This window comes from Geotrypetes seraphini, chromosome 4 (genome assembly GCF_902459505.1).
Source record: "Geotrypetes seraphini chromosome 4, aGeoSer1.1, whole genome shotgun sequence".
Taxonomy (NCBI): domain Eukaryota; kingdom Metazoa; phylum Chordata; class Amphibia; order Gymnophiona; family Dermophiidae; genus Geotrypetes; species Geotrypetes seraphini.
The window spans coordinates 129987289-130003246 of NC_047087.1; the positions used below are offsets into that span (position 1 = coordinate 129987289).

Genomic DNA, 15958 nt, shown 5'->3' on the forward strand with positions numbered 1-15958 from the left:
CTTCCAAAATGGTTCTTTGTTGCTTGGGGTTGCCCGAGATGAGATGTATTTGGAGGGGGATGGAATGGAAAGCTGACAGAAGTGATAGGGGAAATTAATGTCAGAGGGATGTGTATGAGGTTAGGCGTAAATGTTGATGTTTAATTTTTGGGAGCTACATGGATTGCTCTTGAAGGATTCAAATCCATGTAGATGTATTAGGCCCAACAAAATCACTCCCTCTTTTCACTCATTCCATGCCTGCTAGCAGTGTAAACACAGTGATCATCATCACATGTAAATAGCCCCCTTTGTAAAATGGCTTTTTTTCTTTATATATTTCTTTATAAAATTTTGTTCTATCGCAATATCACCAGGTATCAAAGCAGTTTCATTACCCATAAGTAAAACAGCAGTACATATATCATACAATCACAACTAATCAAAACATATGATGTGGGGAACAGCTGCCTAGCACAACAATTATAAGATAGAGTCAATAAATGTGCAAAACATAAAACAGAGATAGAAAAGGAAATGGTATGAGCAATAGATAGTTGTTTCCATAAACTTGGACCCACACAACCAAAAGCTGATGTACAAGAATCAAAAACTATTTTCTGAAAAAAAGGAACAAGAAAGTTAGAGTCAACCAAATGCAAATCTCTTGTTGGATGATATGGTACAGCAGGTTAGACAGGTATAATGGATGACCACTGCAAAAAGACTTATGTAGCAATCTATACATGTACAAGCTGCTATTTAGACGTTTGGAAGTTTCTAAAATAAGGGCCACAGTAATATAGAAGATAACTGTAGATCAGTGTCTCTCAAACTGTTTCGAGCCGCGGCACACTAAAGGTAGTGGCCACGACTCGAGGCACCCAGAAGTGCGCAGACATCGCCGTGATGACATCCACGCATGCACAGAGGCCCTCCAGACAGGTCCTGAAATGCCAGTAGGGCATGCCAGCACGGAAGTCTAACAAATATCAACTGAGTACCCCAACCACAGACCTCCCAAGCTCCACCCTACACCCACCCAAGCTCTTCCCCAGATCCCACCCCCTTTACTAAGTGTAATGCAATTTTTTCCATTCATTCTTCATATACACACAATATACACAGCAGATATAAATTCTCAAAACTGACACATTTCAATCACTATATTGAAAATAAAATCATTTTCCCTACCTTTGTTATCTGGTGACTATTTTTCTGTGCTTTTAACTATGTTTCCAGGGCCTTCTTTCCCATTGACTGTTTTTCTCTCCGTCTTCACTTTCTGCCTTGCATCCATCTTTGGCATTAACTTAACATTCAGTATTTCCATTTTTCTGCTTTCTTCTCAAAATCTACTTTTCCATGTCTTCCCTTCCTATCTCTCTCTCCTTCCCTCCCTATTTCCATGGTCTGACATCTCTCTCCTTCCCTCCTTCCCCCCCACCTAGTGGTCCGATGACAACTCTCTCCTTCCTTTCCCTCGTTCCCAGCTTGGCATCTCTCTCCTCTCCTTCCCATAATCTGGCATCTCTTTTTACTACTAATATTATTATGTCTATAGCACTACTAGACTCCCCTCCTTCCCTTCTATTCCCTGCTCTGATATATCTCCCTTCCTTTAGTCATCTCTCCCCCCCACCCCACCCCCAGTGTAACATTTATTTTTTCTCTTCCTCCTTTTTGGCCCCCCTGTCAGTCCAACATTTCTCCCTCCTTTCTACCAATCCAACATTGTTTCTCTCTTCCTCCTTCTTGCTTCTCCTCTGGTACTCCTTCCCTCCCCCAACCAACATCTCTCTCTCTCTCCCTCCATGAGTCCAACTTTTTTTGCCCTTCCCCAGAATGTAACATTTCTTCTTCCCTCCTTTCTGTCTTCCCTATCCATCTCTTCACGAGTCCAACACTTTCTCCCTCCTGCATGCTTACTCTCTCTGTCCTTACCTCTTCCCTCGAGTAGCATCCCTCCTTCCCATCCCCCAACCCAACATGCTCTCTCTCCATGCACCATCTCACCCTCACCTTTCCTTTCCTTTCCCTTCCTTTCTGTCAGGTCCAGTAGCAGGACCTTCTCCCTTCTCCCTTCCTTTTACCTCCCCCTTGTCCAGCAGTACCCCTTCCCTCCTCCCCCTGTCCAGCAGTACCCCTTCTCTCTTCCCTCCTCCCCCTGTCCAGCAGTACCCCTTCTCCCCTGTCCAGCATACCTCTACTCTATCTAGGCTAGCAGCAGCTCACTGTGTGGTTTTAACTTCAACACACACTGCCTCTAGCAGTAGTTTAGCTGCGGTTTCATCAGGCAGCCTCGGGCCCTTTGCTAGGCCGGTCCGATTCGGGCCTAGCAAAGGCCCCGAGGCTGCCTGATGAAACCGCGGTAAACTACTGCTAGCAGCAGCTGTGTGCCAAAGTTAAAACCACACAGAGCAGCCGCTGCTGGTCCGGGGGTGCGGAGAGAAGTAGAAGGCAGGAGATATATGGATAAGTTCTGTATATCTTTATATAGGTTTTCAGATCTACCCATTTGTCTTGTCACAGAAGAAAATACAAAGTTTAAATTTTGTGGAGAACTTATCCATATTACCTTACCTTTACTACTTCTGTGGGCAAGATATATGAGTATGGTGTAATTTATCCATGTGAAGAGCAATTTTATAATAGGGCAGCCACATCTGCCACATTCGGGCATTGGAAGTTTCACCAAGTCTATGACTGATGTAACTATAGGCAAGGTGCTCCAATACCAGTTTACATTAAGATTCTTTAGCAGAATCTGGTCTTATTGCATGGCATTGAGGCATTCATTTATAGAATTACCCCCTAAAAATGAAAAACATCTCTACAGAGATAAACTGAGATTCTGTCGTCAGAATGCAAGGGCCCCTTTTCAAAATCTGTGGTTAAATTCTGTACTTATATCAATTTATACACATAGAACTTAACTGCATATTGGTGTGAAATTAGGGAAAAACACATTTGCAATCAGCAGCCACATTTTCAACATTGACCTCACAATTAGATACGTGGAGAGGCATAATCGAAAGAGACGTCTAAGTCCGTTTTCGTCCAAGTCATAAGTCGTCCAAAGTAAAAAACAGCTTAGGACACATTTTTGAAAAACACATCCAAATATTTTTTCTTTTCTAAAATCATCCAAGTATACGTCCTGCCGATCTGATCGTCCAAGTTGCTTAATCGTCCATCTTTATACCACATTTTCGTCCATCTTTTCGTCCAAGTTAAAAATGCCTAGAACAAGCCCTGTTGGGCATGGGAGGGGTCTGCAAAATGATGGACTGAACATCCAGACATGACACCTAAATAGTTGGGTACCTTGGCTTATAGGGCACTGCTGTGAACTTCACAAATAGGGTGCCATGTTTTCTCCTCACTACAGCTCCCTTATAGGTCATGGTGAGCCCCCCAAACCACCTCCAGAATCCCCTAGACCCACTTATCTACCACCCCAATAGCCCTTATGACTGTAGGAGCCACTTATATGCTAGTATAGGAGTGTATAGGGGAGTGCACATGTTTAACTTATGGGGCTTATGGGCATCGGTCCGCCTCTCTATGGGTCCCTAACCCACCCCCAAGACAGCATAAGATGCCTCTGTGCAGCACGACTAGGCTTTCCTATGCCAGGTGGCCAGGTGATGATATTCTGGAGGCACAATTTTCAAGATGTGATTAATATTTTTATGGGGGTGGAGTGGGGGGTCAGTGATCACTGGGGTAGTGTGTGGGGGGTCTGTATTATGTGTTTGCAGTGCTTATCTGATCACTTTAGGTGGGTTTTTGTGACTTAGACCATGTTTTAAATGATCTAAGTCACAACATCCAAGTTCCGTTGATCCTGTGCTGTATAACTTTTGGTTATACATGTAGTACGATTAAGTCTAAGCCTGCCCTTGTCCTGCCCAAATCCCGCCCTCAACACTCCCCCTGACACGCCCCGTTTAGCTATGGTTGTTCAGCGACAATATGAAGGCCTAGGTTGTCTATAATATACGTCCAAAACCCGGTTTTATTATCGGCACTTGGACGTTTTTGACTGATGATCTTCCAAGTGCCGACTTAGGCCGGTTTTTGGATGTTTTTCTCTTTTGATTATGAGCCCCATAACATCTATTTGCACACAGTAGAAGCAATGCACGCAAACATATTTATTGTGGATATGCTGAAAACCTTATTATACTGAGGACACATTTGGGAACCATTTCATAAAGCATGCAGTTCTCACCTTTAACAGTCACATGTACACTCTGGCTGGTGGACAACTGTGGCTGTACCAGGACATTACAAGTGTATTCACCCTCATCCACATTCTTCTGCACATCTGAGAGTTTTAGTGTCCCATTGTTTTCAAATGCCACTTGCCGATGGTTGAAAGGAAGGAGGTTAGAGTTCTTGTACCACTTGATGGAGTAATATGGATAGCCAATCACTCGGCAGTGAATGTAAGTGTCCCGGCCTGCTATTGCTGTGATGTTTTTCATTGGTCGAATGCTTGCTGGACCTGGAATGGTACAGACACACAGACTCTTGAAAATGATTTAAGGGGATAACTGTTACCCTAAAACACATCATTTCCATGAACTCTGCTGGAAATATTTGGAAAGCTTAGTTTGTCCTGTTGAGATAAACTTCCCAAGATCAGCAACTGTGTGAAAAAAAAAAATGGATTTTACTACTTCTAATACTAATCATTTCTGTAGTGCTACTAGACTTATGTAGCGCTATACATCAAAACATTGAAGAGACAGAGATTTTAAGTTAAGTAAGTATGGCCTAGATCAGGGGTGGGCAACGAGGGTCACAATCCAGTCAGGTTTTTAGGATTTCCCCAATAAATATGCATGAGATCCATTTGCATACAATAGAGGCAGTACATGCAAATAGATCTCATGCATATTCATTGGGAAAATCGTGAAAACCCGACTGGATTGCGGCCCTCATTGCCCATCCCTGGCCTAGATTCACTAACCTTCCCTATCCTATCTGATCTGTGGGCAATCCATGGCAGGCGGACTGATCCACAACGCGTCCTCATGCAAATGGGGGCGATCAGAGGCACGCCCCCCCACTGACCGCACGGATCGCTGGAGAGCTATCCTGATGCATGCACAGACCATCTTCTTTGCCTGTAGATGGTCTGCGCATGCTCTCTGCACAAGGAAGAGCTGGAAACTTTACTTTTTCGCGAGCCCGTGGTTTTAACCTGCGGATTTAAAGCAGGGCTACACTGTGGTGTGTTCTGGAACTTAACAGAACATGCTGTAGTGCAGCTCCACTTTAAACCCGCAGGTTAAAACCACGGAGTTGGGGCAGAACAGGAGAGTCGGGGCAGAGAGCAGGGTTTTTGCACAAGTGATTGGTCCTCAGCAGTTGCTTGTTTTTGGATCAGCCAGCCCAGTCGGTGTGCCTGCATTTCTTTAGTGAATCGAAGCCCTTCCTACTTTGCATGCCGTTTCCCCTCATTTGCATGTGCGGATCAGATCCGAGGATGATCGTCCATGAGGTTAGTGAATCGGGTCGGAGGAAAATCAGGTCGGTACAATATCGCAAACATGATCGGTGGGCTTAGTGAATCTAGCCCTATGTACACAGAAAATGGGACCAATCTTCAATCAATATTAGACATGTAGAAATAGACTTGATCAGTTGCCTTTCCTGACACCCCCCCCTCCCCCGCCCTGTACTTCTTTTAAATGTTTGCCAGTGTGAGAAACTACTCTAGCCTGCTGTTTGCGCCAACCTGGCTCCCTCTGTAATCACTTCTGGGTCATGAGGCCAGGAAGTGATGTCCAGTGGCATACCTAACATATGTTTTGAAAACACAGATGCCTTTTCTGAGGCTTTTTTCCTTCTTTTTGAGTGAAATGTGAGGTGACACTTGCTTCACTATGTTCTAGCAAAACGATATTTTCTTATGTCCTATTATTATAGCAGTCGCCAATTGAAAGTGTTGGTTTATATACCTAACATATGTGACACCTGGGACCCATCATTTTTTCACACCCTCATCTAAATGAAAAACATTATTTTTAGTAACAATCCACATATCGCACAACAAGAGTGTACCTAGGAAAAGGCAGCATCTTACATACTAGAATGAGCAGTAGAACATCAATACACCCATTGTAAAACTAAACAAGCCAGACTAGTACAGATTGATCATGCACAGTCAATGCTAACAGCAAACCATGTCTTTCGTACACACAGAACACAGAAAACACCTTTGCCCAGTATGGAATATGTCATCACAAACTAACCCCCCACCCCTTTTACAAAACTGTAGTGCGGCAGTAGCAGCTCCGACGCTCATAGAATTCCTATGAGTGTCGGGGCTGTTACGGCCACAGCTGGCACTAAAAAAATGCTCTACGGTTTTGTAAAAAGGGAGGAGGGGGAGTAAAATAGAAATATGTAAACAAAAGTTAAACTGAACTCTGCATACAATGCAACACCACAGACACAGAAACAGTAATGCATGTCTCCTAATATTGTTAAAAATATAAAGATAGCAGATGTAAAACTGAAAAAACAGAGAAATAGCAATCGTCACTTTACAAATTAAATAATATAACCTCCCTTTTATGAAGCTGCATTAGGATTTTTTTATTGCAGGCTGCAGCGGTAAAAGCTCCGACGCTCATATGAATTCTATGAGCATCAGAACTTTTAGCACTAACCTAACTTTTACCACTAACCTGGCTTCATAAACCTGCCTTTTCATGAAGCTGCATTAGGCTTTTTTATTGCTGGCCGTGGCATAGAATTCCTATGAGCGTTGGAGCTAATATCGATGCGGCTGGTAATAAAAAAGCCTAATGCAGCTTCATAAAAGGGGGCTAAAAAGGGGTGGGGTGGAAATAAAACAAATGGAAAATAAGATAATACCATTTTATTGGACTAATATATTTTTCAATTAGCTTTCAGAGGCCAAAACCTCTTTCAGGTCAGTAAAGTATATCGTTATGCTGACTTTAGGAATGGGGTTTTGTCTCTGAATTAGTCAAAAATGTATTACAGTTAGTCCAATAAAATTGATCACCTTATTTCCATTTTCTGTTTATAAATATTTATCATCACAGCTATAATACTACTTTATCCTAAAGCAAAAAAAAAAAAAATATTTTTTCTACCTTTGTCCTCTCTGGTTTCTGCTTTCATCACTCTCTTCCTTCCATCCACTGTCTGCCCTCTCTGTGCCCCTTCTATATGGTATCTTCTCTTCTTCTGTGCTCCTTCTAGAACTGTCTGCCTCCCTCTTCCATCTCTCCCTCCGCCCCCATTGGTCTAGCATCCATGTTCTTCCCTTCCCTCCCCCAATGATCTAGCATTTCTCTCCTCTCCTTCCCTTCCATCTTCCACACACCCATGGTCTAGCATTTCACTCTCTTTTCCTTCCCTTCCTTCTCCACACCACAGCCCCATCGTCTAGTGTTTCAGTCTCTCCTCTCCCTTTCCTTTTCTTCCCTTGTTTTGCTTCTCATCTTATTTTCTACATCTGTCTAGATTAAACTCCTACTATCCAATCCTCAATTTCCCTTTTCACTGTGTCTACCTACAGCTTGCCTACTCTTTCCCTCACCCCTCCAGTATTTTACTAATTCTATCCTCTTCCCCCATCTAGCATGTGCCCTTTTTTATTTATCCCCTCCTTCCATCATGTGCCCTTTTTTTCTACCCCTTTCATCCAGCATCTTCTCCTCTTTCTCTCCACTTCCATTCAGTGTCTGATCCCCTTTCTCTCCTTACCATTTCCTTCCAGCATCTGCTCCCCTTTTTCTATTTCTCCTTCCCACTTCCATGCAGCATCTGCTCCCTTCTCTCTCCCATCCCCACTTCCATCCAGCACAGGCTCCCCTTCTCCCCTTCCCACTAGCATCCAATGTATGCCCTTTCTCTCTCTCTATCCACACCTCTTCCATCAGCATCTGCCCCTTCTCTCTCCCTTCACCCCACTTCCATCAGCATCTACCTCCTTTCCCTCCACCACCCTTCCATACCAGTCTCCTGCTTACTTCTCTCTCTCTCTCCACCCCAATGCCATCCAGTATCTTGCCCCCTGACCTCCTCACCGCTGACGTATGCTTCTCAATCCAGCAGCAGTAGCTGTAAATTTAAATGCAGTCATTGTGAGATCTTTCTGCTCTAGAACAAAGAAGTGACTTTGGAGAGGATGGACTGGCAGTCACGGGGAGGTGCAGGAAGGTCCCACGATGACTCAATTTAAAGTTTACTGCTGCTGCTGCTGGTTCAGGAAAGCAGCAGCTACAGAGTAGGACAGGAGGTTCCAGACACGGTATGCCGGCTGTGCGCCCCCTTAGAGTGTGAACCCGGGGCAGACCACCCTTCCACTCACCCCTGATATCCCACTGGTAGCATCAGAAGGAAAGCCAGCATGAGCAGCAGGCCAGAGAAGCTGCTCATGCAGGTAAAGATTTAAAGAGGTATGGGTGGGTGGGGTTGGCGGGAAGAGAGGGCGCGAGTGTACTGCAGAAGTAGCGGGTGGGGAAGTACAGAAGGAGCAGGGGTTTGGCATGGAAAAAGTGGAAAGGGAGGGTGCAAATATGTTGCAGAAGGAGCAGGAGCGTGGAAGAGGGGTGGAGGTGGAGAGGGAAGGGGTGGAGAGGAGAGTACGGGGGGATCACCACCACCCTGAGCGCCTCCTACCCTCACTATGCCACAGATTGCATGGCATGCCCTAAAACCAATTGTGTATGTGAAGCCAAGAAGATCCATCACCCGACCCTATTTTCCAACAACCTATGTCTTGCAGGCACTTCAAGGTGGACCATGACCTCAAGTCACTGAGGTTTGCTGCTACAGGCGAGTGTGCATGGTGGATCCGAACCTCATCTGGCACATGAGACTGTACCTCAGGGCTGAACTTTAGTACCCCTGCAAACTCCCTGTCCCCAACACATATTCAGTGCATCTCCTTTCAATGTGCCCATAATCCCCAGAACCCTAAATGATAAATCACATGGTACTGCTCAGGGAAGGTGGGGTGCCATTTGCCCACCAACAGCCAGCAATAAAAAAAGGCCACACACTTATAGGCATTTAACAAAGTACCTCATGCAGCAGCTGGGAGAAAAAATGAAAGCAGTTCTGACAGACCCCAAAAGTGGGTCTCAAACCCCTCACCATTGTATTTCTATACCTCAGCCCTAACCTTTACATCATACACACATCTAACAAACAGGAGAATGATTAAGGACAGAACAGTGGTCATAGAGGGCCTTATAATATCCCTGGCCCCTCCAACAGGTACCTGCTCATATCCCCTAACCCACACCAAAGGAGCTGATTTTTCATAGTGATTGAAGGGCTCAAAAGCCCCATTCCAGACCCCACTCCCATTACTAATTGTAGTGTCATTTTTTCCATTCATTTTTTATATATACACACAATAAAATCTTATTAACAATACATAATAGTTATCCACAAAATTAAACTATACTGTATGCTTCTCAACATTCATTCCTACAAAACGCCTGGCCTTGGTCACACATGCAGAACACATATAATAACCCCTATGTAAACACAGGACCACAAACTAAAAGTATTAATACACACAAACGAAACCCTAAGATGCTAGATTCTACATGCATTATAACATCTGAGATTTAGAAAGAAATTAATTTCTTCCTGAACAGTGTAAAATATAGACAGCAGATATAAATTCTCAAAACTGATACATTTCAATCACTAAATTGAAAATAAAATCATATTTCCTACCTTTGTTTGGTGATTTTCTATCATCTTTTCTCAGTCTCTGGTTGAACTTCCTTCTGTCTATGCCCTTAACAATGTTTCTAGGGCCTTCTTATTAATTTGCTGTTTTCTCTGCTTCATTTTCTGCCCTACATCCATCTTTAATTAGAGCAACCAGGGTACATCCATCTTTGGCATTAACATTTAACATTCAACTTTCTTCCATTTTTCTCAAAATCTATCTCCTCCCTCTCCCTTTTCCCCTATTCCCCTCCATCCCTGTGTACCATCTCTTCTCTCTCTCTCTCCCCTTCCCCTCCATCCCTATGCACCATCTCCTCCCTCTCCCATGGTCTGACATCTTTTTCCTCGCCTTCCCATAGCCTCTCTTCTCTACCATGGTCTATCTCCTTCCATCCCCATCTGTGCTTCCCCCTGCTCTCATCCCTCCCTGCCCCCACCCCTCAGCTAACTTAAAATAGCTCCAGGGAACTTTGTGGTTTGGGCATCTATTCACCTTCTGCTCTTCTTCCTTCCTAACCCTCAACTTCACGGTCTCCTTTCAATCTTCTTGTTCAGAGGGGCCCCTGTGCGGCAGCCATTCTCCCAAGCTGCTGGCACTGACTCAAAGCTTTCTCTCTGTCATGATCTGCCCAGGCAGAAATAGGAAGTTGCAATGGGGGAAGGGATGGATCGCTGCAGAGGGAAAGCTTCAGGGCAGTGCTGGCAGCTTGTGAGAATGGCTGCTGTGCTGGGGCCCCTCTGAACAAGAAGTCTGAAAGGAGACCAGGAAGGTGAGTGGAAGAGAGGTAAAGGAACAGAAGAGAAAGAGATTCCCGGACCACACATCAGTCCAGGTAATGTGAGGTCCCAAAATACTGGGGGTGCTTGAGCACCCACAATTAGCCTACTGTCAGCTTCACAGACCAGGATGCTGCTATGGAAGACATGCCTAAGAGGCACAAACTGGGACCCCTTAAAAGTCCACAGCACATGGCCTCCGAAAATTCACCTACCCCTCTCTCTGTCCCTATCCTGGAACCCCCACCTATGTCTATGCATCCTCTCCCCCATCAGTTAGGGTCTCATGTGTAACCACCCACATCACTCTGCTCCCCATCAGCATGAGTTTCCCACACATCCATCTTCCCACACCTAATAATCCCACCCTAAAATCCCAACCATGTTATTCTCCAGGGTTCCCTGCCATGTTACTTCATTGATACCACATCTCAGACCTATCTCCTGGTCCCAGAAAAAGGTTGTACACCTGTCCCAATTCCTGCCTCCTGACCCTTAGCTGCACCACAATGCAACCCATGCTGTGACCTCAACTGAGGAGGGACAGAACCCCAAATAATGGGAGCTCAGGAGAGGAGCAGGAGGATGACCCCTGGAGTGACATGTCTGCCATGGAAGGTGATGAAGGAGGAAGAGGGCCATCAGGGCCCCCCAATATTGGCCCATGCACCCACTGCTGTGGCAGCCCCAACTGCTAGGCCCAGCCACCTTGAACTCTTTCTGCAGCAAGTCTCTCTCTGTATTGAGACTTGCTGCAGGAGTTCAGTGCACAGAGGAAGATCATGGCCCAGATGGTGGGCCTGCTACAGAGGCTGCTTAAGCAGTGCTGGCCCCCAAACTGAGAGCCATGGACACAGGGATAGAGGAATGGCCAGACTGGGACAGCCCAAAGGTCCATCCAGCCCAGTATCCTGTTCCCAAGCTAGGTCATAGGTACCTGCCAAAACCCAAATGAGCACAACAGTGATGTTTAATGTACTAGGTCAAAGTACTTACGCAAAAGTAAATGTAAATGCATATTTTGATACTTATGTAAAAAAAATATAATAAAAAACAAACTAAAAATTTACTCAAGTAAAAGTAAAAAAGTAAGTGCTTAAAATAATACTTTTTGAGCAAAAAGTAAAAGTACCACAATTACAATGTCTGTTTATCAAGAATTGCTACCAGCTTAATCTCTGCTTTAAAGTGACCCAACTTATCTAACCAGTCCAAACACAGGCAACTTCACTGTTCTTATAGGCTATATTCACAGAACAACAAATGTAAGATGAAATGATCCCATTTGCATGACAAGGTTTACAATAGCAAAATCCTGTTCCCAGTTTTACTGTTTCATTTGATTTACTGAGGAATTGTCATTTACATCTCCCTTCCACTTATACTTTTAAATGTATCAAATGTAACAATGTAAAAATAATACTAAATTTGCAAAATTATTGTTATCCTGTACTTCTTTACAAGTAAAAGCATTGAAGATTTAATTAAGTACAGTAATCAAGGTGGGAAACCAGTGAGAGAGGCTTGTCTGGCTAGAAGGGACCCCAGTGACACAAGTGGCAGCTTATCCACCTGGCACAGAAGCTCCTAGGTCACAACCTGTCCCTGGCTGACTACAGGCAGAAGAAGCTGGAGCTCCTGTGCCAGGTGGTAGATGCCCGGGGACAACAAACTGAACTGCAGTGGAAGATCCTCCAGGTAACTGAGCAGATGAAGGAGTTGCATGAATCATGTGATCTGGTGCCAGTTGCTGTGACTATACACAAATGTGCAGTACCTTATTGCAGCTGTGGAGGACACCCAGCCCCCTATTGAGCACCCACCCAACCCTCCACCTGTATCGCCTGCTAAGGGTTATCCCCTAGCCAAATTGGGCTGAGACCAATTCTGGAACCAATACCACATCAGCCATCAGCTGGTGCCATTAGATGGTCTGATTTCAGCAGGGTAGCCCACTCTGCAGCTGCATATGACCCCCAAGGGACCAATGATAGCAGCACAGAAGATAATGTGGACTCAAGAGAGTGGTTCTAAAGCTAGAGAGGCAGCTTCCTCAACTTCTGCAGTGACCGGGGGGGAGAGGGAGGTTGGTAAGAGAGATCACAGAGGGGATGTGGGAGAGAGAGGAGCCAAGGCAAAGGCAGGGGGTGGGGGAAAGTAGGCAGGGGGCCCCCAGATATGGGTCTCTGTATCCTGGACAGATGGAAGATGAGTACCTAGAGGTGGGGATGTATGTGTTGGAGGAAGGAGGGTGTATGTGATAGAGTGAGGATAGGTGAGTATGTTGGGTATGTCCCATTGAGGGGATGGGGGAGTGGTGAGAGATGTAATGCACAAATAAATCTGTTCATTGACATTTACATGAACTGGTATGGAAGACACCCTGGTCAGCTCTGTGGGCAGGGGGGTTGGGGAGCTCCTAATCTTCTGGGTCTGTTGACTGTTGCTGTTATTGCTGGGGGGGGGGGGTCTGGCAGGGGCTGTATTCTTTGAATGGCCATGTTGTGCAGCATGCAGCAGGCCATAAGCATTTGCACCACCTTCTCAGATCTCTAGAAGAGCTTCCCTCGTAATGGTCCAGACATCAAAATCTGTTCTTCAGTTGACCAAAGGTACGCTCTATGATGGCTCTGGTGCTCCTTTGTCACTGATTGTACTCCTTCTCTGCCACATTTTGAGGGTTTATGATGGGGGGCATGAGCCAGGCTTGCTGGGGATAGCCTCTGCACTATCTATGGGGGAAACAGAGAGAGACAGAGGGGTATTGTCAGTTCTGAGTGATCTGGGGAAGGCGAGGTTTAGTCTGCCTGGCAGGGAGGAAGTGTGTTGGCAGAAATTAGGGAGGTTAGGAGTCTGGGGTTGGTTTGTCCCTGTGGTGCTTACCTAGCAACCAGCCACCAGTGGTCTCTCCTCAATTCAAAATTCTGTAGATTCCAGAGTGCTGGAAGATGTAGGCATCATGGGTGGAGGCTGGGTATCAGGCACCCACATCCACTATCTCCCCCAGGGTGTCACACATAACCTGCATATTCAGAGGGTGGAATGCTAGCAGGTAGACTGTTGCAGTGGATGGTCTCAGTCACCTGGGAAGGAATCTGAGTGTAGTCTGGGGTATGGGTGAGGAACGCTCGGGGGACCTGGGTAAGGCAGATGGAGATGGCAGGCCTGTGTTAGCTGCTAGGACAGAGTGGAGGTATGGGGTTGTTCCTGCAGATACAGGCCTGGAGGAGGGGTTTGAGCTGCTCACAGAGACCTGTATGGCTGCACTGTCAAAGCGGTATCTGTATATGCAATCCTTGTCTGTGAGGTCCAGGAAGCAGAAGTGGGGCCTGTAGGCTGTTATGCATGGGTATCTCCTACAAGGCCCTCTCTAACCATTCTCGTTCATCTACAGCAGTGGTTCCCAAACCTGTCCTGGGGGACCCCCAGCCAATCAGATTTTCAAGATATCCCTAATGAATATGCATGAGAGAGATTTGCATACCTGTCACTTCCATTATATGCAAATCTCTCTCATGCATATTCATTAGGGATATCTTGAAAACCTGACTGGCTGGGGGTCCCCCATGACAGGTTTGGGAACCACTGATCTACAGCATAGTCTCCACCACCACTAGTGCACTGAGTGCATCCATCACCCACTCTTAGCCGACATGGTTAATGAGTGAGGTGAAGGAAGCTATTGGATCCAAAGAGAATCCTCCAGAAAGTGGAATAATAATCCAACTGAAAACAATTGTAAACACAAGAATGGCAAGTCAAATGCAAAACTCTAATAAGGAAGGCAAAGAGAGACGTTGAAAAGAAGATTGCGTTGGAAGCAAAAACACAGAGTAAAAACTTTTTTAAGTTTATTAAAAGCAAAAAGCCAGGAAGAGAATCGGTTGGACTGCTAGATGACCGAGAAATAAAAGGGGCACTAAGGGAAAGCAAAGCCATAGGGGAGAGATTAATGAATTATTTGCTTTGGTCTTCACCGAGAAAGATGTGGGGGTGTTACCGGTGACAGAAATTGTATTCAATTCTGATGAATTAGAGAAACTCAAATAAATTTCTGTATCACTGGAAAATGTAATGGGTCAGTTTCACAAAATTAAAAATAGCAAATCACCTGGACTGGATGGTATACATCCCAGAGCGATGATAGAATTGAAAAATGAACTTTCAGAGCTATTGTTAGTAATTTGTAATTTTTCTCTAAAATCTAGCTTAGTACAGGAAGACTGGAGGATGGACAACATGATGCCAATTTTTAAAAAGGGTTCAAGAGGTGATATGGTAAATTATAGACCGGTGAGTCTGATGTCAGTGCCGGGCAAAATAGTAGAGATTATTATAAAGAGCAAAATAACAAAACATATACATAAGCCAACATGGATTTTAGTCAAGGGAAATCCTGTCTCTCCAATCTACTGTATTTGGTTTGGTTTATTTATTTATATCCCGCCCTTACTTTGAAGGGGTGAATGAACATGTGGATAAAGGTGAGCTGGTTGATATTGTGTATTTGGATTTTCAAAAGGCATTTGACAAAATATCTCATGAAAGACTTCTGAGGAAATCAGAGAGTCATGAGGACGGGAGGTAATGTCCTATTATGGACTAAGAACTGGTTGAAAGACAGAAAACAGAGAGTAGGTTCAAATGGTCAAAATTCTCAATAAAGAAGGATAGTGGGGTTCCCCAGGGGTCTGTGTTGGGATTACTGCTTTTTAACATATTTATCAGTGATCTAGAGATGGGAATAACTAGTGAGATAATTGAATTTGCTGATGACACAAAGTTGTTAAATCACAAGAGGATTGTTAAAAATTGCAAGAGGACTTGACTTTGGGAGATTGGGCATCAAAATGGCAGATGATGTTTAATGTGAGCAAGTGCAAAGTGATGCATGTGACAAAGAGAAACCCAAACTATAAACTATGCGATGCAGGTTTCTATGTTAGAAGTTACTGCCTAGGAAAATGATCTAGGTGTCATTATTGAGGATATGTTGAATCCCTTAACTCAATGTGTGGTGGTAGCTAAGAAAACAAATAGAATGTTAGGAATTATCAGGAAAGGAATGGAAAACAAAGATGAAAATGTTATAGTGCCCTTGTATCACTCTTTGGTAGGGCCACACATCAAATACTTTGTGCAATTCTGTTTGCCACATCTCAAAAAAGAAATAGCAGAATAAAAGTAGTGACAAGGGTGACGAAAATGATAAAAGAGATGGGGCTAGGGTTCTTCAGCTTGGAGAAGAGATGGTTCAGGGGTGATAAAATACTGAGTGGAGTGGAAAGGGTAGATGTGAATTGTTTGTTTACCCTTTCCAAAAATATTAGGATTAGGGGGCATGTGATGAAGCTACTAAGTAGTAGATTTAAAACAAACCGGAGAAAATATTTCTTCACACAACGTGCAATTAAACTCTGGAATTCATTGCAGGGTTTAAAAATGGTTTGGATAA

General features: G+C 44.5%; 1 protein-coding gene across 1 annotated transcript in view; it reads right to left on the reverse strand.

Annotated features, from left to right (window-relative positions):
- The window catches only part of DSCAM (DS cell adhesion molecule), a 756178-nt gene that overhangs the window by 360359 nt on the left and 379861 nt on the right, over nt 1-15958 (reverse strand). The window contains exon 8 of the mRNA XM_033942926.1: nt 4217-4492. Within this exon, the coding sequence (XP_033798817.1) occupies nt 4217-4492 (276 nt within the window). The remainder of the gene's footprint in view (nt 1-4216; nt 4493-15958) is intronic.